The 24,096-nt window shown below is 36.8% G+C and overlaps 1 protein-coding gene across 1 annotated transcript in view; it reads right to left on the minus strand.

The window, feature by feature from the left end:
• KIF11 (kinesin family member 11) overlaps positions 1-21,917 on the minus strand; it is a 40,959-nt gene extending 19,042 nt beyond the window's left edge. The window contains exons 1-15 of the mRNA XM_043476157.1: positions 21,578-21,917; positions 16,903-17,035; positions 16,577-16,674; positions 16,412-16,490; positions 15,179-15,364; positions 14,936-15,060; positions 12,596-12,686; positions 11,768-12,010; positions 10,351-10,446; positions 6,275-6,363; positions 4,951-5,038; positions 4,016-4,204; positions 2,897-3,104; positions 1,874-2,046; positions 15-140 (exon numbers count right to left, since the gene is read on the minus strand). Coding sequence (XP_043332092.1) covers positions 15-140; positions 1,874-2,046; positions 2,897-3,104; positions 4,016-4,204; positions 4,951-5,038; positions 6,275-6,363; positions 10,351-10,446; positions 11,768-12,010; positions 12,596-12,686; positions 14,936-15,060; positions 15,179-15,364; positions 16,412-16,490; positions 16,577-16,674; positions 16,903-17,035; positions 21,578-21,654 — 2,001 coding nt within the window. The 5' untranslated portion in view covers positions 21,655-21,917. The remainder of the gene's footprint in view (positions 1-14; positions 141-1,873; positions 2,047-2,896; positions 3,105-4,015; positions 4,205-4,950; positions 5,039-6,274; positions 6,364-10,350; positions 10,447-11,767; positions 12,011-12,595; positions 12,687-14,935; positions 15,061-15,178; positions 15,365-16,411; positions 16,491-16,576; positions 16,675-16,902; positions 17,036-21,577) is intronic.
• Between the last annotated feature and the right edge of the window lie 2,179 nt (positions 21,918-24,096).

The raw sequence follows: 24,096 nt of genomic DNA on the forward strand, positions 1-24,096 counted from the left end.
AGACTATTCGTTACCTTATTAGCCACAATCGACAAAGTCTTGAAAATACTGTTCAGTTGACTATTGATTTCCAGTATAGATGCCACGGTGGGGGATAAAACTGTTCCCAGTGAACTGAGGAGGTCAGTCTTAAGTACATTCTGGTTTTAAAAATAAATACACAACTCTTTAAAAAGGATATTTTCACTTCCATAAATCTGGCTAGTTAAATGATAATATCTTAAATACCCTGTTAACTAAACACGTGTATATTAAAATCCTAAGTGTCTGTTCTCTTTTTTATAGCCTACAGAGTCTATTACTAGAGTTTATATTCATCATAAATCACTTAATACTGCATATAGGAATTAAGAAATGGTCACTTTATGTACAATAAATTCTTAATAGTCTACTGTAACATAAGTAAGAAGAATTCAGAAGAGGGGAAAATGACAGTCATCTGATAAAATTTTAGCAATGCAAACAAAAAAAGGAAAAAAAACACCTACAAATATATTTCAAAGAAATAAATTTCAAATAACTTTACGTTACTAAGTAAAAAGGGCTGAAACCAAATAGCCTTGAAAAGCAGGCTTTGGGTTGGAGGCATTTAAGTTTGAAGAACTGGTGACTTACATTCTATTGGATAAGAACTCATCATGGTTCTGGTTCTTGTTAAGGTATATAGAAAAGTTAGAAAGTATCACAGATTGCAAATTTTTATAAAAAGAAGAAAAAAATCCTGAACTTAGCTCCTATTACTAGGGCAAGGATGAAGAACTATAACAAAATAATTAGTAAATGCTTAAAAGTGTACTGGTTTTCTTTTGAAAGAAGAGCTATCATACTAATTTCAACTCATTCTGTGGGAACAGCAATCACCTCTTCAGACTCAAGCTTGCTTATGACTTGGTAGGAAGACATCAGTAAACAGAAACTACCATTTATTTAGTGAGTGAATCAATTTTCATACAGCAGAAGCTAACAGAACATTGTAAAACAATTATGCTCCAATTTTTAAAAAATTCCCAAAAGTAAGTACCAGTGAGCATCTTTTAACTGTCAAATTTGGGTGACTAAAGAAATCTACCTAATAATGTCATGCAAGCACTGAATTTAGGCAGAACGTTGGCTAACATGAGCAGTATTTACTTGGAAAATGTTCAACAAATATCGTTAAACTCAAAAAGGGAGGCAGAGAGCCTATACAGAGGGAAAAACCAAAGTAAGTTATATGGCCAAGAACTTCCTAGACAAATGATACAATTACAAAATAAAGGCTATAAAGAAATCAAGTGTGGAGAAGGTAAACAATATTGTGTAATTAGATGACTAGCTTCTACAGAATTATGGAAAAAAGCCTCACAGTTATAGGCCAGAAGGATTTGATTACATATATTGGACCCCACAAATTGTTATATATGCGCCCCAAATTCTATAAGTCATTTTTCTTACATGTTTTTCTGTATTTCTGTAGTTTTTAAATTAACTACTTAATATACCCTTCAGGTTGGGTAGGTGTAACATTAGCATGACTATTCTAGGACCCTTAAGAAAAGGATAACCACCAGTTTCTGAGCCAGCTAACAAGTCATAGGTCCCTTGAATTCATGTGGAGCTAAACCTACAATTCTTTCTAGTTATTAAAAGGCATACGAACTTCTACACTCTATGTTACAGAATAGAAGTGAAAAAAGTTTCGAAGGTTAAATATATGCTATTGGAAATTAATCTTTCTGGGAGAAAAAAACAGTGAAGGGAACTGCCTTTAAAAATATAAACCTACTCTATTAAAGTAATCTGTTTACCACTGTGTCTAGTAAAGTTTAAGGTGAAAGAAGAGCAGTTAACATTTTTTTGGAGACTTATCAAATGTAATAAAAGATTTACTAACAATCAATTCCTGCAGTACAGTTTTACTTTCTGCTGCTAACGATTCTTCTTTCAATATCATATTAGACATCTGAGAAACAAGTGTAGACACATTTTCTGGAATCAATGTGAGAGATCCAAGTGCTGTTGTAGTAATAGTGTCTAATGCAGAGACACTGGAAGTCAGCAGGTTGCCTACACCAAAAGGAAAAAAATGTCAACTTGGACATAAATATATTTAAACACAAATACAATCTTGGCAAAATTTATATCCCTGTTGTGGAAATTTGTAACAAATGACCTTAAAAAAATTGACTCACTACATAAGCATGGAATTATTTTAAATATAAATTATGTTCTACAGTATTCAGGAAGCACTTGGCACATCTGTAAGTGTATCAGACCCAAAACTGTAAGTAAGAGTCAGAATAACCTAAAAATTAATCTCTAACTAAAAGTAATACACAGCATTACTGTAGATAAAAAAGGTTAAAGAAGAGAAACTAGAAATCAATAAATAAATTTTTTAGTGGTTAGCTTAGAGTGACTAGACTCTAAGTGACTTTTTAAATTTTTCATGTCTGCATCTTCCAAATTTTCTATAGTGAAAATAATACTTTACTATCAGTTTTGAAATTAGTCTCACTAAACACGGTAAGACTGGAATAAGAAATGCTTGAATAAAGATGGTACTGATGAAATTATTTGCAGGGCAGCCAAGGAGTCACAGATGTAGAGAACAGACTTATGGCATGGGTGGGGGGAGGAAGGAGAGGGTGAGATGAATGGAGAGTAACATGGAAACATATTACCACATGTAAAAACAGATGCCAATGGGAATTTGCTATATGACTCAGGGAACTCAAACAGGGGCTCTGCAACAACCTAGAGGGGTGGAATGGGGAGGGAGATGGGAGGGAGTTTCAACAGGAAGGGGACATATGTTATACCTATGGCTCATTCCTATTGATGTTTGGCAGAAACCAACAAAATTCTGTAAAGCAACTATCCTTCATTAAAAAAAGAGAGAAATGTTTGTACTTACCAAACAAGGTCTTGTGAACTTCTAGCATGGCCTTTTGTTTTGTGCTGCCATCCTTAATTAATTCTTCCATATTATTAAACAGACTATTCAAATTTTTGCCAAAAACATCTTGAGCTTCTGCGTTATGCTGATCAACTGCCTTCTTACGATCCAGTTTAGAATGGAGACCAAATACATCTTTTGTAGTTTCTTCAACTGTGTTAAGCAACTATATATGATTTTTAAAAATAAGTGTTGATAAGATGGATATGACAAAAGAAATCTAATGAAAATATCTGTGCTTCATTAAAGACTTCTAAAAAGAACCAGTAAATTTTATATATAGTTTTAGAAGAAATTCTTAAGTTCATGCTAATGTTTATTTCTCCTCTGCTAGCCATCTAGACAAGGAAAACTGAGTTTGCCAATCAATTTTAATAATTATGCTCCCTCACAAGTTTTTCCCCAATATGTGTTACTAAGGCAGGAGACCCTGGTTCAATTCCTGGGTCAGGAAGATCCGCTGGAGAAGGGATAAGTTACCCACTCCAGTATTAGTGGGCTTCCCTTGTGGCTCAGTTGGTAAAGAATCTGCCTCCCATGCGGGAGACCTGAGTTCGATCCCTGGGTTGGGAAGATCCCCTGGAGAAGGAAAAGGCTACCCACTCCAGTATTCTGGCTTGGAGAATTCCATGGACTGTACAGTCCATGGGGTAGCAAAGAGTCGGACATGATCTAGTGACTTTGACTTTCATGTGTTACTAATTTCCAAAGGATACACCTAATAAAAAGTAAGTACTTTCAACATCGTCCATCATTAGAAGATACTAAATTCTTGATGACTAATTAGTCTCAACCATGACCACAGGTAAAGCAGTACGACACTATTATTCTAAACATCCACAAAGTATATTAAAGTCAGGTTTTATTTTCAAAACTAAGAATAGACTTTTCTTAAATAAGCATATCCAGTGAAGAAAATCTAGATGAAATAGTAAAATAATGTTTCTTCAATGGACAGAAGTATCATTTGGAGTGAATAAGTAGAATTTCACAATTTCTTAGCTTATGCTAAGAAAGTTACTTCTACCCATTCTTTAACTTCTTTAACACGACTACAAATAAAAACAAAAGACAAACCCTGCTGGCAGCATCATGAAGTCTCTCCTCAGTACTTTCCAAAGCCGAGGTGATATATTCTTCTTCAACAAGCTGTAATTTAGTTTCCTGCAAATGTCTTTGAGTGGTTTCAAGTTCCTGTGTCTTACTTTGCAGGTCAGATTTGCACTGGTTAAGTTCATTTTTACTATCCGTAAACAATTCTGTAACCTACATATAACACATGAAACATTTTTGTTTTAGAATTTAAAAATGCCGAACTGGTCATTGACACACCTGGCTAGCTCATAATACTAAAAGAACCAAACAAACTATTTCCACATAAAAGTTGTAACAAGTTACCAGGTAGGTTAGAACATTTCATATGGTAACTGGTTTCTTCCTATAACTATTACTACTACTGGTGGCCCAGTAGTTAGGACTCTGCATGTCCAGTGCTATGGGCACAGGTTTGATCCCTGGTCAGGGAATTAAGATTCCACAAATCATGGGGCACAGCCAACCAAATAAAAACAAGTAACAGGTCTAATGAAATGGTGTTAAGTCTTCAGATTCCTTTCAACACCGCCAGTGTGAGGGTGGCACTGAAGGGTCAGGTCTTTCAACCTTAGCTATTTAACATCTGGTTTCTCCCAACATCTGCCTTTTGTCATCTGATAAACATGTTGATGAAAATGTCTCAGAATTTACTATACAGCTTTAATATTAAATTATACAATTCAGCTAATTTCTTAAAATGCTGCATTAGTATGTGTCAAATAGAATAACTTCTTCAAAAAAGATTCACTTCTTCATTATCATTAATGATAATTTAAAAAAAAAACTGTGACAACTTAATTTTAGTTTAGAGGTCAGCAAGAAAAAAAAACTTAAAAAACATCAGGTCCCTCACATTCTGAAACTGCCTTTTAACATTTGCTTTTTACATGACAGTCAACACAGTTTTGAATGCTTACCCTATTTAGCTCTTCCTCAACAGCACCAATTTTTTCAAACAGTTCTATAATTTGTTCCTCTTGAACAGTTAGTTTTCCACTCATAGCTCTAAAATAAAATTTAAAAGGATTTTAACAGTGAATATTGTTTCCTAATGCCTATAAAATTTACTCTAACACAACTGAGGCAGTTATATATCATCTCTACTATTTATCACTATCATGATAATGATGCCTAAGTATCAATAAGCAATAGATACAAAGTGCAAAAAACAAGTGTATTCTTTGTCTTAGGTTTATAAACAGACTGTTTTTCTTGTTTTCTCCATTTTGAAACTGAGAATCCCTACTGATTACAGGGGAAAAAAACATGTATGTATATAAAATTTGAGAAGCTACAAAGGTGGCAGAGGACTATAACCCACATAAAGCAGAGGTAGGGGATACAACTAGGTGTCTATAATCAGGAATATGAAGAATAATAAACAGGCAGAATCCTGAAGAGGCTTGTGGTATGAAAGCATCAGGTGTCACAGGAGGAAGGGGTAAGATAAGGGGCTAAAACCTGGAAAACTGAAGTATGTATACAGAGCAATTAAACCTCCTGCCCCTAGCACACAGACCCTAATACACACCCCAACACACTATCACACCACCACAAAAGTCCTCATGAGATAAAAGATTCTTCTCTAGAGCACAGCTTCTCAGCTTTAGCACTACTAACATTTTGCACCAGATAATTCCGGTCTGCTTTAATGAGTCTCTCTGATTTCTTGAGATTAGCAAGTGTCAGAAGTGAGTGCTGTCATTTACATTCTTCTAGTTCCTTCATAACTACCAACCATTTTCTATTCCACATTGTGCTTAAATGACAAAGAATATTAAGAATGTAGATTTCCTCAAACTATTTGCTAGAGATATTGATTAAAGGAAAAGATAAAGTTGAGGTGGTATAAGAAGAGAGTTCATTCTAACAGTCTTTTGATAACTGTATCAGTTTTTAATTGGAAATAGCTCTTCAAAGTAGATGAGATATTTGAAATGCGTTCCTATATTAAATGTATAAGAGGGATGTAACATTGTTATTAAATGAATGATACAGTTTAGGTAAATAAATTTTTTTTTTTTTTAGGTAAATAATTTTTAATTGAAGTATAAGTGACTTACAGTATTACATTAGTTTTGGGTGTACAACATAGTGATTTGATACTGTTATACATTACAAAAGGATCACCACAGTAAGTCTAGTTATCAACTGTCACCACACAAAGATAGTACAATACTACTGACTATACTTCCTATGCTGTACATTCTTAGAAATTAATTTCCATAACCAAGGGCTTACCTAAAATTTTCTTCAGAAATGTATACTCCATTTTTTTCACGAGCTGCAGCAAGATCCCGTTTCAGACGCTCTATCTCTTCTGTATATTCCTATGCAAGAAGAATGTTGTGTCAGTTTAGCACTTCACTTTTTTTTCATTCAGTTTGGGGACGATTTATAATAAATAAAACAAAGTTAGCCCTCTTATCTTTTTTAAAGCATAAAAATCTGTGATTAAAAAGTCACAACCTTACTTTTCATTCAATATTAATATGGTTAGAATAAAATCAATAGCTTTCATTCATTATAAAAACACAGGCTTCTGAAGAAAAAAACAACCCCTGGTAGCCAGGTTGGTCTCCAAATCTCAGTGCACACGAAAAGGAACCAGAGTTTCTTAGGGAAGTGTCTGACTCCAGGATTGGGGCAAGAAACATTCAAGATGAACCTGGAACATCTTGTAAAACAAAGTAGGAAGGAAGCAAAGGAAGCTTAGGCCAACGAAAAAGACTCAAGAACCCACTGAAAATGTACCCAATGGCCAGAGAAGGAACAATTTGAACATCAGTGAGGTTATTAACTACAATTGTTAGCACAAATATTCTAAATCCATGAGTCAAGAAAGCTGGGGAACCAACCCATTGTTCTCAAAACTGTCAAAGGAAATGAATCAAGCATTTGTCCTGTCTTTCCTATAAGAACTACAGCCTTGGGGAGCTGAGGGAATGTTCCTCTTTACAGAGTTAGTCCAGCAGTCAACTAAAGAAGAACAATTCGAAAATTATTATTTTGCAACCCTTAAAGAACTAGTGGATCAGGTCATTTGAATATAATCAACCGTGAACCTCCAGATGTTCAAGCTAGTTTTAGAAAAGGCAGAGGAACCAGAGATCAAATTGCCAACATCCACTGGATCATAGAAAAAGCAAGAGAGTTTCTGAAAAACATCTATTTCTGCTTTATTGACTATGCCAAAAGCCTTTGACTGTGTGGATAACAATAAACTGGAAAATTCTGAAAGAGATGGGAATACCAGACCACCTGACCTGCCTCTTGAGAAACCTGTATGCAGGTCAGGAAGCAACAGTTAGAACTGGACATGGAACAACAGACTGGTTCCAAATAGGAAAAGGAGTACATCAAGGCTGTATATTGTCTCCCTGCTTATTTAACTTATATGCAGAGTACATCATGAGAAACGCTGGGCTGGAGGAAGCACAAGCTAGAATCAAGATTGCTGGGAGAAAAATCAATAACCTCAGATATGCAGATGACACCACCCTTATGGCAGAAAGTGAAGAAGAACTAAAGAGCCTCTTGATGAAAGTGAAAGAGGAGAGTGAAAAAGTTGGCTTAAAGCTCAGCATTAAGAAAACTAAGATCATGGCATCCAGTCCCATCACTTCACAGCAAATAGATGGGGAAACAGTGGAAACAGTGACAGACTTTATTTTTCTGGGCTCCAAAATCACTGTGGATGGTGATTGCATCCATGAAATTAAAAGACGCTTACTCCTTGGAAGGAAAGTTATGACCAACCTAGACAGCATATTAAAAAGCAGAGACATTACTTTGCCAACAAAGGTCCATTTAGTCAAGGCTATGGTTTTTCCAATAGCCATGTATGGATATAAGAGTTGGACTATAAAGAAAGCTGAGCACCGAAGAATTGATGCTTTTGAACTGTGGTGTTGGAGAAGACTCTTGAGAGTCCCTTGGACTGCAAGGAGATCCAACCAGTCCATCCTAAAGGAGATCAGTCCTGGGTGTTCATTGGAGGGACTGATGGTTGAAGCTGAAACTCCAATTCTTCGGCCACTGATGCGGAGAGCTGATTCATTTGAAAAGACCCTGATGATGGGAAAGATTGAGGGCAGGAGGAGAAGGGACAACAGAGGATGAGATGGTTGGATGGCATCACCTACACAATGGACATGGGTTTGGGTAGACTCCAGAATTGGTGATGGACAGGAGGCCTGGAGTGCTGCAATTCATGGGGTTGCATAGAGTCGGACACGACTGAGCGACTGAACTGAACTGAATCCCTTACCAAAAAAGGGAAAGAACCAGATATTATGTGCTTCCAAGTGGGAGAATATACCACCACTTATGAAGTATTTTGGCCAAAAACATATAAATAAGATAAAACCTGACTCTATCAAGCCTCAAAATCCAACTACTAATTTATGGCAAACCTTATTTGGATCCTAAAAGTAAATATTGAAACAACTGGAATTTTAAACAATGACTGAATATTTTATCATAATAAATTATTGCTAAATATTTTTAGATCTAATAATAGCAATAGAGTTCAAAAATTCAAGTGTCTAAAATAAAATGAATGCTTATAAAAGAGCATGGCCTTTAAAAATTAATGAATATAAAAATCACTGTAGTTTTTCTCAAATCCTGACAATTTTGACACCTTTTATCAAGAGAGGTTTGCTCATATAAGCTTCCTTTTAAACAGTCTGATTCCAAGAGTTATTATAAAGCTACAGTAATTAAAACTGTGGTATTAGTGAGGGACAGATATAAATCAATGCAACAGAATAGAAAGCCCAGCCATTTTGGAAAACAACTTGGCAGTTCCTTAAAAAAAAATAAAACCAACATTCAATTACCATACAACACAACAATTATACTCTTTGGCAATTATCTTAGAAAAATGAATATTTACATGTACACAAATTACTATAAACAAATATGATCAAAGCAGTTTTATTTTCAATTGTGAAAAACTGAAATCAGCCCATATGTCTTTCACAGGTGAAGCTGACAACAAACTGTGAGGTACATACACGTGCTGTGCTGTGCTGTGCTTAGTCGCTCAGCTGCATCTGACTCTTTGCTACCCCATGGACTGCAGCTCACCAGGCTCCTCTGTCCTTGGGGATTCTCCAGGCAAGAACACTGGAGTAGGTTGCCATGCCCTCCTACAGGGCATCTTCCCAACGTAGGTATCAAACCCAGGTCTCCCGCATTTCAGGTGAATTCTTTAGTCTGAGACACCAGGGAAGCCCAAGAATACTGGAGTAGGTAGCCTATCCCTTCTCCAGGGGGTGTTCCTGACCCAGGAATTGAACTGGGGTCTCTTGCATTGCAGGCAGGTGGTATATACATACCATGGAATATTCCTCAGCATTAAACAGTAAAAATCTATTGATATGCACCACTCAGGTTAACCTCCAGGGAATTATGCTGAGTGATAAAAGCAATCCCCAAAGTTTATATACCGTATGATTCCATTCAATAACACTCTTAAAATGACAAAGGTTTAGAAATAGAGGACAGATCATTGGATAGCAAAGATTAGGGATGGGAGGTCAGAGTGGGAAGGAAGTGATTATAAAAGGGCAAGGAGGAATCCTTGCTGTGATGGGACTGTTCAGTATCTTGACTGTGGTAGTGGCTCCATGAACCTACACATGACAAAATTGCATAGAACTAACTAAACACACACACATGAGTATCAGGAAAATTGAGGAATAAGACCAATGAATTGCTATTAACAGTGTCCCTACAGTGATTTTACTATATAGTTTAATGTACAAAAGATCTCTCTGTATTACTTCTTTCAATTGCATGTGAATCTATAGTTGTCTCAATAGAAACAACAAAAAAAACTCTACCAATAAAAGGAAAAGACAAGTCAGACTGGGAGGAAATATTTACAAATTATTTCATAAAGGATCCTATCTAGAAAATAAGAACAACCCTTTACAACTTTATAAAAAGACACCCCAATTAAAAACTGGCAAAGGATTTAAATAGACATTTCACAAATGAAGATATACATGTGGATAATAAGCATGTGAAAAGATGCTGAATATCACTATTCATTAAGGAAATGCTAATTAAAACTGCACTGAAGTACCATTATATGCTTAAATTTTACTGACTGGATAGAGCTTGTAAGATCATCTATTAGTATTAGAAAAAGTATTTTAACACACAGGGTATTTAGTTCAAACCATTAAATGAAAAGCCTTATCAAAGGCAATTTAATAAATTTTTAAAAACAATGATCTATTTCAGTTCCTCATTTTCACATTTGCCAAACAAATTTATATTATTCCACAAAAATTCACAATTACCTTAATCAGAGCTTTCTTGGTGAGTTTCTGGTTAACCTCGGGCTTATTGAGTATGTTCTTTGCTCTATGAGCATATTCCAATGTACTCAGAGTTTCCTGTGATGAAAAGAAAAGGCCAATTACTGAAGATATGAGAATAATGTAGTTCTGTTACCTAAAATGTACTATACAATAACATAATAATTTTTGGTTATATCTAATATAAACATTTACCCACTAATACTACTATAACCAACCTTTAAAAACGAGGAATGCTCTTAAAGCATTATAGTCCAATTAAGTAAATAAATAAGACAGAGGACTGTTTAAAACATCCTTATTTTTTACTCTTCAAGTTTCAGAGTCTTTAACTTTAATTTAATCTAGTAATTTTTTGCTTTAGTCTTAAGCTCTATTAAAAAAAAAAACTCAATGAATTTCATCAACTGATGAATAAACAAAATGTCCTATATCCGTATCATTCACCCACAAAAAGAAACGAGTTCTGATACCTGCTGCAACGTGGATGAACATTGAAAACATTATGGTAAGTGAAAGAAGCCAGTCACAAAAGAACACTTATTGTGTGATTCCATTTATACAAAATATTCAGAATAGGCAAAGGTATAAATTAAAGAAAGTAGATTAATAGTGACCTAGGGCTGGAAATGGAGACTGATGGGGAGTGACTGCTAATAGGTTACAGAGTTTCTTTCTAAAATCATAAAAATGTTTAGATTTTGGTGACAGTTGCATAGCTCGATGAATATAGTAAAATCACCTAATTTTATACTTTCAGTGGATGAATTTTATGGTATATAAATCATTTCTCAACAAAAATAGTTTTTAAAATGAAAGAGGAGTTAAGAGACTTTATAAAAGCTTTTCTAATTCCATTTAAAGATAATCCAATAAAATTAAAGTAGACTTTAAAATCTTTGTTGTTTCTCTTGGTTTTCCCACCTGTACCCCCACATCCAGCCTCATCTTTAGTGATCTCTAAGCAGCCTCTAAAGCACTAATATTCACTTAACCCACTTCTAAGGCCTCAATTAAACCATCCACTGCTAATGATCACAGCAACTACCTTTGAAGACTGGAAAAATACAACTAAGTAACTAGTTTTATTTTTTTTTAAGTAACTAGTTTTTTAAGATTGAAAACTACCAGGAAGGAGAAAGACAATTTTTCAGTGGTGTTCTCCTCTGTGTGTCCACCACATACAATGTCCAGATTATTTTTACTGTAGTATAGAATGAATGAAGTCAATTAGTGAACTCTAAAAATATTATACATGATAGTTATGGAATTCTCTGGCAGTCTAGTGTTTAGGACTCCAAATTTTCACTGCTGAGGGCCCAGGTTCAATCCCTTGTTGAAAACTAAGATCCCACAAGCCACGCAGTACACCCAAAAAAAGTGATAGTTAAGACCTTACCTCCAGATTGAGAGATGCAGGAGAAACTGTTGCAATGATAGATGTTCTTGTACGTCCCCCAAGAGAGTCCTGGAGGATTCTAGTCAGTTTAGATTCTCGATAAGGGACATGAGGTGTTCTTTCTACAAGAGCAGTAATAACCCTTCCCAGAGTCAACAGGGACTGATTGATATTTCCAGCTTCCCGAGCTCTCTTGTCAACTGCTCCAGAACGGCCAATGTTCTCACTGCCTGCAAGATCAACCTTGAATTTTAAAAATAAAAATAAGTCCTCAGTCTATGGATTTGGAATAGAAGACTTTCATTCTCATATTGTACAAAAAGATATTAAATAGCCAGTAAAATAATTTTCTATAAATAACAACCCACTACAAAACCAATAACCCAGTGACTACAAAAATACTGTCTCTAAATACACAATTTTCAAACTTCTCTATGAGATGATAAATAAGAAACAGTGGAATAGAACTATCATTTGACCCAGCAATCCCACTTCTGGGTATGTATGCAAAGAAAATGAAATAACAAAAAAAAAAGAAAATGAAGTCACTCTCTCAAAGAAATATCTGCACTCCCACGTTGACTGCACTGTTAATGACAAACAAGGTATGGAAACAGCTTAAGTACCCACTGATGAATGAATAAAGATGTGACATGATGTGCATGCACAAGCACACACACACACTCGAATATTATTCAGCCATGAGAAAGAATATCCTGCTACACTATACATTTTAAATACATAATTTTATTTGTCAATTATACCTCAATAAAACTACAAAAAAAAAACCCTGAAAGAATGAACAGTGGCGTTACAGTTGATGCTTACCAAGTTCAACTTTCCAATTTTAACAAGCTCCTCTCCATCAATTGTAGTTTCTTTCATGTGTATTGTAACAGAGAAAACTGAGTGGGATCGACTAGAAAACAAGACCAAGTTGCCCAATCATAATAATGCAAAACATTGTTTTCTTTCTGTAACATAATGAAAACTGCAAAGAAAGATCTAAATCCACCAAGGTAGAGAAAGATAGTATGAGACAGGATATCAGTAAGATTTTGGAAGACAGTGGATAGATAGAATGATGCTAGGTTGTGGCTTTCTTGCTCCTGCTGCCTGCACAGAAGAACCCAATGATAAGCTAGCTGAAAACAGCTTAGATGACTTAGAATCCTCAGGCACCTCTGAAAGCTGGATGTGGAACAGTGTTTGAACAGCTGCCTGGTGTGTCAGAAGAGCTGGCTTGCAGTCCATCTATTTATAAGAACCACTTGAAATACATCATTACCTTAAACTCAAACAGCATCAGGCAAGCCACCAGATCACTCTCCCTCAGTGTCAACTGTCCTAAAAGTACATTGCTCTGCCTTGAGAAGGTCACCAGAGACAGGTAGGGCCTTCCTCTGAACAGCACAAATAGTAAATTGCAGAGTTCACTGAAACACCACAAGTAATAACTGCTAGACTGCAAGGTTTTCCAAAGTCCTTCTTATGCTTTATACTGACACTCAACTTTTATCTTAGTGATACAAAAAAAACAATACAGATAACCAAAGACAGCATTCCTTTCTGTATCAGTATCTGATGAAGAATATTCTGTTTGTTAATGTCACTGATGGTTGGAATATGGTAATTTGTAATTTTCTCATTTGTACTTTTCATGTGACTTGGAAAATTTTATAAGTATCATTTTTACAAAATAATTTATGTTATTTTAAATAACAGAAAAGGGGAGGGACACAGGGAAAAATATAAACTATAGATTTGAATTATAAAATGTATCTCATGTTTTCCTACCATTATTTGCCCATTCCTAATTTAAGATAATAGAATTAATGCTATTAAGCGTAAAAGTAAACTCTGATTTTGGAAAACTGAATCACATTTCTTTTATCACACACATTGATAAGAAGATATCTTCAGTCCAGTCTTCAGTGAAAATTAGGAAATTTTAAATTATTTAAATTTACAGAACAATGGGAATTTTATATTTCAGAGAAGAGTATTTAGAGAAAGAAATTTTCTTAAATTCATTCCTCTGAAGTCTAAATCAAGTTAAGTTATAAAGCAAACATTTAATTCAAATGGAAACTTCATTCTATGATTTGCTTATAACTCCATTTTTAATGGAAAGCTATTATAGGAAATTTAATTTAAATTATAAAATCACCCCTAATTCCATGATACTGATTACTTTCATGTTATGCTATTTTTCTTCTTTCTTTAAACACACACATATTTATATAGAGCTACAATTATAATTGCTATAGCATATTGTAGAAATGTCCAACTATAAGAGAGCAAGACCTCAAAGTCATTTTGCAGTTCAGGGAAAATGATATTCAGGTAAGTTTAACTACGTGAAGTAACATATTTAGTTAACTGTAGAACTGAAACTAAGCACAAATATCTAACTCCTAATCTACAGCTCTTTCAATTACATTCTGATATTTCCTTCAAAGATAAGCAAAAAAGAAAGTCACCTCTGATTTAGTAAAGTACATTTATAGAATCTGGGATTCATGTTATAAGGGATACTATCAAATATGGGTCTTTCTCCCCTTGAAAGCCTGTGTTAGTGATCATGTGTATTCTATTAGTGATCATGTGTCTTCCTACATTAAAATGAAGCCATTTGCGAAGAAAAGTCATGTTGTACAACTTAAATATATAAAATTTTGTCATTTATACCTCAATTAAGCTGGGGGGAAAAAAACAGGCCATTTGGTTTTCTTCTAATCTTTACTCAAATAAGGGATTTTCAAACTGTATTCTAAGTATCTTTAGGGGCTCCAGAAAAGTACTCAGGGGAAATCTCCTGAAGGCTGAGGAGGTAAGCCCCTAAGTATCCCACTGCCAAATCAACTACCTCAGCCACATTTTAATCAGGGCTCCCATGTATAATTTCATTTGGGAAGAGAAATCTTCTACTTAAAAACCTTAATAATCCTGCTCAAGTTCAACCTGTCTTTGTCCTCCTTTCAACATTCTCCCAATATTGGTGCTCTCCTTATAAACCTCAAGCCAACTACTAGGGCAAGCAATCCAGCACACAATCTAGATGTGTGACTCACATACTTTGACACGCCCCAATTTGATCTCCCAAGTTTGGATATTCTTCTTCTTGAAAACAAAATGGAGCGGTGGGGGAAACAAGGGCTTTCTTACCTAGAGTAGGCGTTCATCAAAGTTGCTGCGGTTGTCCTTTTTGCTGCCCCCTTCTCCAAAATCTGATAGACTTCATCCTTGTTGTGTACTGTAATTTCTTCTAAACCTTTGATTATCACTCCCCTCTGACCAAATATCAGAAGAGCATCCATTAAATTGGTTAAAAAGAAAAAAATATATATATTTCTCAAAATATCACACATTAACATTTGGAGACATTTCATTGTCAAAGACTCAAGTTACCTTGTTACGGGGATCATCAAACATCTGCAGTCTCTCAGAAACATCAGAAGACGGATTAAGGAGATCAAAGAGCTCTTCATTATAGATTTCCAATAGCGACACTTTCACTGAAAATTCAGTACCATTATCACTAAGTTTCTCAAAAATTTGATGAAGAGTACGTGGAATTATACCAGCCAAAGGATCCTGAAATGATAATATTAATAAAGACACATATATAACATATATAACAAGGGCCTCTTTTATAGTATATTTAAACCTAAATATGTCAAAACAGGTTTAAAAAAAAATTTAAAAACCTAATGTTAGAGAAGCCAAATCATTTACAAGCCATTTACAATAATCTGTTCAATAGCAATTATTCTTCCTTACACCTTCCACAAATCTGTCATTCCAGTCAGCTACTTCATGCCTGAACATTATACAGAAACCAACTGAATCAAGTTCCTTATAAAGCCAAGTTCAATAATCCTCTCCAACGTTTCTCATGAGAACATAGTACCATTCTTTTAATCAGAAAAGTGGCTCATCTAACAGTATATTCCCTAATTCCGACATAAAACAAAGTTGTTTCTCAAATGTCTAAATATCCTTAATAAAAATTATGACTCTAAATTTTGTGCTTTAAGCCTATTCCATATTTTCTGTGATTACAATTCCATAACACTATTACCCATGCATAAAGTAAGTTAATGCCCCAACCACTAGAAGAAAGGATCTACCTAAATGTTGGTAATTTGGAAAATATTAGTCATTAAACTCATTTAGTTTTGGACACATTTCTTTGTGAAATGTACTATGTGCTTCCTATAATCTTCAGCAATACAGTGATCTTAATTTCACACTCAAAGTCATCATTAATAAAGTACCATATTGCTCCCATGGTTGTGCTAACTTTATAAGACTCACTCCCTCACTGCAGAGCCTTCCTCTTCAAGTCCTACTCACATTCCACTTTCCCACAATAGTCTGCTCCAACTTTCTGTCCCAAAGGGACCCTTCTCTCATCACATAACTGTACCATATGTATTGCTCCTCTCTCTCCCAGTAAGACTTTATGTTTCTTAAACAGAAGCCATTACATATACTTCAATATCATTACACTAGTAGTTTTCCTAAATTCATGTTTGACATGGTACTCTGATCTATTTCAGACAGAGGCGTCCAACCGAGTTTTATTCAGCTGCACTTGAGCCACTTTAGAGACAGAAGTCTGATATAAACAATAAATACCTCCTCCCAAGTATACTCTTCATTAGGGGACCTTTCACCTTCCATTGTAAAGGTTTTTCCAGTGCCGGTTTGGCCATACCTGTCAAAATTAACAGAAGTGTTAAACGAAAAAACTGATTACATGCATCTAAAACTTTTCATCAATTTGAAAAGTGTTTCACTCACGCAAAAATAGTACAATTATAGCCCATAATAACTTCATCCAGAATTGGACAAACAACACTTCGGTAAACGTCAATTTGTTTAGTATTTGCTCCAAAAACCTAGCCAAAAAACAAAAAAGGCATCTCTTAAAAACAAAAACACACTTCAAAATTACCTTAATAATAGTTTCTAACATATTAACTTGTCCAGCCCACTAGAAACCATTTGACAACTCAAAGGATAGACTGAAATTTCTAACTACACCAGAACCTACAGAAAATATACATACTAGGATAATTTTACATTGGTGGATAAGAAGAAGTAGCAGCACTTTAGGAAGTAAGTACCATGTCAAAAGTGTATGTTTTCCTTGAGCTTTTGTCCGCCAGTCCTCCAGTTCGAACACTAACTTCCTTCCGCACATGATCACATTCTACTACCGAATGGGCGTTAGCCTTCCGCTCTGCCAAATTAAATGGTCTGTAAGATGAAACACACAAGGTTATTCAAGAACTCTTTTTTTTAACTTTTTATTTTGTATTGGGGTATATATAACCAATTAAAACTGTTGTTATAGTTTCAGGTGAACAGCTAAGGAACTCAGCCATACATATAAATGTATCCATTCTCCACCAAACTCCTCTCCTATCCAGGCTGCCACTTAACATTAAGCAGAGTTCCATGTTCTTGTGGTTATCCATTTTAAACATAGCAGAGTGTCCATGTCAATCCCCAACTCCCTAACTATCCCTTCTCCCCAGCAACCGTAAGTTCGTTCTCTAAGTCTGTGAGTCTGTTTCGTAAGTAAGTCCACTTAAGAATTAAGAACTCTTAGTTATCAGGTTACTGATGACATTTTTGTTAATATCTCAGACAAGAACAATGGGAAGTGTTAACCACACTGTTGGTGACAGAGATTAAATGACACTGCTAAAGCAAACAGCAGAATTTTAAGGGTTTCAATTGCTAGAAATAAAATTAGTTTAAAAAGTTTTGAAAGATATGTACAATTCTGACAGTTTCTTGGAGCAGATGCTAAAATAATTAATTTGCAAAAAAGGTGAAACTTATTTTTCAGAATCCTATTTCCACTTTTCCTAGAATCCGGCCAAGTTAGGTTATGATGTATTAGAAAGAACATGCCAAATTTGCATCCAAAATATTAACCTGCCAAAGGGTAACTGGCACAAAATAAAAAATACATTAAAATAATGACTAACACACAGAGTGCTTACTACGTGCCAGGTACTCACTGTTCCAAGTGTTTCACATGTGTTAATTCAGTTTGTCCTCAAGACACTGAGGTCTAGTGGGGAACATAAAACAAGTGATTATAAGAGAGATGATGTTTAGTAAGGGGAAGTAAAAGGTGCTGTAGGAACATACAGCAGAAACCTAATGGGGCCTTGATTAGGACAGAGCAGGATAGAGGTTGCGTGATGGGAAAGACTCCATGTGAAGTAAAATAAGATAAAAGTCTCCTTAGGCATTTCAGTAGAATGAGGACTCCTCAGCCAGTCTGCCCGGGCAATGGAGCCCTTTGTGCCTGTCTCCTCATTTGAAAATTAAAAGGTTGGTAATAGTACCAACCTCAAAATGTAGGGAAACAAGTCCTATGTAACTTACTGCTTCCCCAGTGTCTACTACTCTGCTTAGCAGACACTCAAATATTAATATCTGTTATACTACACTGCTTAATAAATGTCATCCTTAGGGGAACAAAAAGGAAAGTTAAAAAGAACCACAGTCCACAGAGTAGCATCCATAAGATACTAACATACTTAACACAAATCTGAGCCAAAGGGAAAGGTATTCTTGCCCTGAGTTCACTTTGCCCATTCATTATCACATACTGTGACAGTTAATGCCAAATAGGAATTAATCTTTCCCCTCATCACTAGACTAACCAAACTGCTATTTATGTAAAGAAGGATACCTCAATGTCTTCTGGCATGCCCCACCCCGACGTTTGAAGACCACATTTGTGATCCTGAGAAATTTAACTCAGTAACTTTCAAGTGATATCTTGTCATGCTGTCATTTGTTAAATGTACTGAAACCTAACAATGCACAAAAGTCACAGTAGACAGAATTGCTCTCCTGTGGTTAAAGCTTTTCCAATTGGTCTAATCTCTTGTCTGGATGTGTGATTAAGTTACCAAATGAATACCATTCAAGTTGTTTGGGCAAAGTAGTAGAAATTCCCACAAATCACACATTCCTAAAAGTTATCAAAGCTCCCACAAAGGAGCTTTAGGGACTGTTTATATCGCAATAAAGAGTACTGCCAACCAACTATCTTCCTATCCAGACTTCTTTAATTAGAAATTGCAAGGCTGCTGCTGATGACACTAGCAAAACCATCAATTGTAGTTGGCCTTCCCTGGTGGTCCAGACAGTAAAGAATCTGCCTGCAATGCAGAAGACCCAGGTTCAATTTCTGGATGGGAAAGATACGCTGAAGAAGGGAATGGCTACTCACTTGAGTATTCTTGTCTGGAGATTTCCATGAACACAGGAGCCTGGCGGGCTACAGTCTATGCAGTGCAAAGAGTCATACACAACTAAGCAACTAACACTAATGCTTTCACTACAGTCACATTAAAATTCAAACAACCAAAATGGTAAAGAAAGACTGAGGATTAAAAAAAAGTCCTGTCCACTAAATTCATTCATTCACTCCATAAATATTCATATAGCAACTGTACAAGTAAAGAACATCATAAAGATTCTACTCATTGTAATAAAAAAATGAAGTCATCTCTTAAAACTTTGCTGATTTCTTAGGTTATCGTAAAGATTGCATTCATTGTAATTAAAAACTGAAGTCATCTCTCTTAAAATTTTGCTGATCTCTTGGTGGTTTAGTTGCTAAGTCGTGTCCAACTCTTGTGACCCCACGGACTATAGTCTGCCAGGCTCCTCTGTCCATGAGATTCTCCAGGCAAGAATACTGGACTGGGTTGCCATTTCCTTCTCCAGAGGCTCTTCTGGACCCAGGGATCAAACCCAGGTCTCCTGCATTGTAGGCAGATTCTTTACCAACTGAGCGACGAGGGAAGCCCTCAGGCTGATCTCTTAGGTTATCACAAACTGTTGCCATTAAAAGTTTAAAACTGGGGGGAAAAAAAAATAAAACTGGGGGAAAAAAAAATCAGAGATTATGTGACAGAAACCACATGTAATCTGAAAAGCCTAAAATATTTACTATCTGGGCCTTTTGAGAAAAGATTTGATTTGATAACCCTCAAAGGCATAAGTTGTTTATTTAGTAAAGTTTAAGGACACACTGGGCTTCCCAGGTGGCGCAGCGGTGAAGAATCCACCTGCCAAGGCAGGAGATGGCAGACACAGGTTCAATCTCTGTATCAGGAAGATCCCCTGAAGAAGGAAATGGCAACCCACTCCAGTATTCTAGCCTGGGAAATCCCATGAACAGAGGAGCCTGGTGGGCTACAGACAAGGGGCTCGCAAAGATTCGGACACAATTAAGCACACACACACATCCCACCACCACACCAAGAACAGAAATCTTTGCAGTAGTAGGGCTATTTGAAAAAGAAAAGGCTAACCTGAAAAGAAAAACATCTCTTTATACTGAAATTATTGTAAACATTGGACACTACCTAAGCACTTTTCTATAGCGATAAAGTAAAAGAAATCTCTTTTAAGTTAAGGCTTTAAATGTATGGAGGTAATAAACATGAAATTCAGGATAATGTTCAACTCCTGAGGTAGAGGAAAGGGATGCGGAGGGATACAGTGGGATTCTAGCTGTAATGATTCTTCTGTTTCGAAACAGAGATGCTTGTTATATTCTTTGTAATTTTTTATAGGTCTGACCTATTTTTTAACTGACAATAAAAATGAAATTAAAGAAAATAAAGCCACATAGAAAAGGTAATACTGCCTGACTTAATTAAATGATCAAAATAATATAGAAATGTGTCTTTGAATATGGGCTGGTTTTTTTAATCTTCAAGACAAGTAACTATTAACAGAGGCCCCACAGTGCAACTGGTAATTGGCTAGACTTCGGGTTACCACCAAGTGTCTTCTCAGGCACCTACTTTAGAGTTAGCTATTACCTTTGATATATACAACTCAAGCCACCAAAGCTGTGTAGGCAATAACCTAAGAAAGTTTGTTAATACACTTTTAAAATAACCTTTTAATTTTAGAATACGTTTGGATTTACAGAAAAGTTTCTGAGAGTTGGTAGAGTTTTTAATACCACAGCAATAAAAATAGACACAAAACCCACACATATACCAGCAAACTGCGTAGGGCGTCTAAAAGGCCAAATCAATCAAATATTTGGTTAAGCAATAGATAGTACAAGTATGTTCTTCCTCTTCTAGCACATTTTAAAGCTGGGAAATGATGCAGAAACTAATCAGGAGACAGTGAACACCTTCACCCACCCACTGGAAAATATAACACAACTTTAGTTGTCTCCTTGACTTTTTAAAACATAAACTCATTCTACAACTTAAATTTTAAAAACAAAGATGTTTTTGTTTGTTTACTAAGGATTTGTTTACTAAGGATTAAGAAAATATTGCTTCTAGAACAAAGAGGTAAATGATTACTTTTTTAGAGATGATGGAGAGGATGGTAATAACAACTGAAGTGCTAAAACATCTGTTTAGTAGGTGTGCAGTCGTTTCCAAACTGATCAACTGCAAGGAGTGGCATACATAATGACACCTAAATCTTTGTCGACAGTATTTGTTTTAAAAACACATTTCACTAAAGAACAGAGACGAATTTCTCCTCAATAGCAGTTTAAACAATAAACTCAGACACAAATATCCTTTCTTCTGAAAAAAACAAAACAAAATACTAATTTACTACTCACAGTAACCTGGTGTCATTTTCTCGAACAGAACGCAGGAAACTAAGAAACAGGGAGGTCTGGTTCCTTCAGAAAATTGCAAACAAAATCCCTCTCCTAGGACCGCGCCAAGAAGGAGCCCGGCAGCAAAGCCCAGGGCTCGGAACCCTGCAAGCTCGCCTTACCTGCATCTCACCACCACCTGGATGTTCTTCCCCTTTTCATCTTTCTTCTTGGTAGACGAATTCGGCTGAGACGCCATGACTGTCCCCTAAGAAGGCCGGGTCACGGACTCGGGCGCCGTGGGGCGTGGAGCAGCTCGGCGGCTGGCGCGGACCTGGGTGCCCTCCACCCCTGCCGGGTGCTGGCGTGCCCGCGGAAACCGCTATCCACCAGGAACCGTGACTGGCCGCGGCGTCTGCCCCGCACTAGCCCGAGCCTTCGAATGACAAACCCAGTCTCCGCCCGAAACCCAGGAAACTGAGCAACGACTCGGCGCCTCAATTTGAAAAAGGAGCCGACTGGCCGGGCCAATGGGAGCGCTGGCGCGCAAAGCACCATGGGACGCGGTGTCGTCACCAGGCCTCGCCCCCAGGGCGTGGTCCGCGGGAAAGTAAATAGCTGGTCCGGCGGTGCACCCGGAACGTGTAGCCTAGTGTGAGACTCCGTGTGAGTAGTGTCACACTTCGAAGTGGTCTTGCTCAAATTACAGACCGTCTCTAGGCCAGAGTTTCCTCATCTGCAGAATGGGACTGATAGCAACTGTCTCACTGGTGAGGGTAAATAATTTAGACTAGAACAACCATGTAAGCGCTCGGGAAACGTAGCCCAAGTTCTTGTAAATGATATTAGAGAATTGTAAGATAGTGCTGTGGAAGCACAGAAAAGAGGTCCAAAGCAAGCCCCTTTCTCGGAGGAAGCGTCCAGAATCGTCTTGAAGAACAATTAGGAAATGTTAAGGCTAAAAAAGACACTGAATGTTACTTTAGGACTATGAATTTTTCCTTTGATTGATGAGACCTCGTCTTCGCCAAATGATTCCAAGCAAGAAAGCAAGGTCAGATTTGCGTTTTCCGACCACGGTCATGCAGCAGCTGTTGCAGGCTCCATCTACGTGGCGCTGCATCCCGCAGGCATCTCAAGGAGGTTGCGCAAACGCCCAGGACCGTCAGCCTACAACTCCCGGCAGGCAACGCTACCGGGCTCCTCTCGCCCTCGGTGACCTCCGGGTTCCGTAGTACTCTGGGCGTTTTGTCAGTGTTTAGGGTTACTCGACCAGATTAGATGTGGGTTGCAGACCCAGGAAATAAAGAATCATGAGCCTGTGCTATACTCGGCTCTGGGAGCTTCGCTTTGGGTCCATCCTTAGCCCACAGGAACCTAGATATATTTGTAGTTTCCTAAGGGATGATGTGATGATGGCCAGATGGGGTGGAAATTTAGCAGGCCTCCTTAGTGTTCCTCTGCTTATTAACCTACCTTCTTCCTCCAAGGAATCGACACATCTACAGCTTAGATGAATGGTCATCTCATCCTGCATAGCCAGTTGTCTACTGATATCTCCTCTCAGATGGCTCACCAGCATCTAAATGAATCTATCCAAAATGGAACTCTTCACCCTAAGCCCCTTACCTCCACCCTGATCTTTCTGGTTTAGACAGGTGGTTCTAATCAGACCTTTGATTCCTTTGTTCTTCTTGTCCAATGCAGACCTGTTGGTTTTATCACTTGTGCCTACCACTGTAGTCCAAGTCTCTTTTATCTCTACCCTGAATGACTCCTTAATAACCTCCTTAACAGGTTTCCCTACTTCTGTTCTTTTCCATTCCCATCTCTTTTGCTTAGCAAAGGGAAGGCACTTTTTAAGAATAGAGCAGACCATGCTCTTCGTGTACTTTTTAACCTTACATTAGCTTTTCATTGTACTTGAGATAAAATCCAAACTTCTTACCATGTCCTCTGCGGTCCTTGTCAAGAAGGGGGAAATTTTTAGGATAGGTGAACTATTTTGAGTTCTTATTGCTTGACTAATGATGAAATTGACAGAATACAGGTTAACAGGAGAAAAAAACAACATAAAGTTTAATTGGAACAGAGGGAGTCTCATAGAAATGGGACCTAGGAAGTGGCAAAGCAGGCAGCTTATAACTTTAGACAAAGAAGCTATAAATTTGTGAAAAATTGACAAGACAGCCTTAGTTTTGGGTGATCAATTAGTGAAGAATCTATAAACAGTTTAGGTTTGGGGTAGCAAATTAAAAGTAACAAGATTTGTTTAACTAGGCTTCTTGCCTGAATTCCCTGTCTCTGGCCAGAGGATGTCCTTTTACCTCCAGATGCGGGGAGTGCACCTTTCCTGTGAGAGATTATTTCCTTCTCCCAGGGATACAGAGAGTCAAAGAATCCCTCTAGCATTGGCCATTTATTAAGTAACGTTAATTCCAAATTATCAAAATAATATCAAGGGACTGTCTCCTGAGAAATCTGTATGCAGGTCAAGAAGCAACAGTTAGAACCAGACATGGAACAGACTGGTTCCAAACTGGGAAAGGAGTACGTTAAGGCTGTATATTGTCACCCTGCTTATTTAACTTATATGCAGAGTACATCATTCGAAATGCCAGGTTGGATGAAGCACGAGCTGGAATCAAGATTGCCAGGAGAAATATCAATAACCTCAGATACGCAAATGACACCACCCTTA

The sequence above is a fragment of the Cervus canadensis genome, chromosome 8 (assembly GCF_019320065.1).
Source record: "Cervus canadensis isolate Bull #8, Minnesota chromosome 8, ASM1932006v1, whole genome shotgun sequence".
Lineage (NCBI taxonomy): Eukaryota > Metazoa > Chordata > Mammalia > Artiodactyla > Cervidae > Cervus > Cervus canadensis.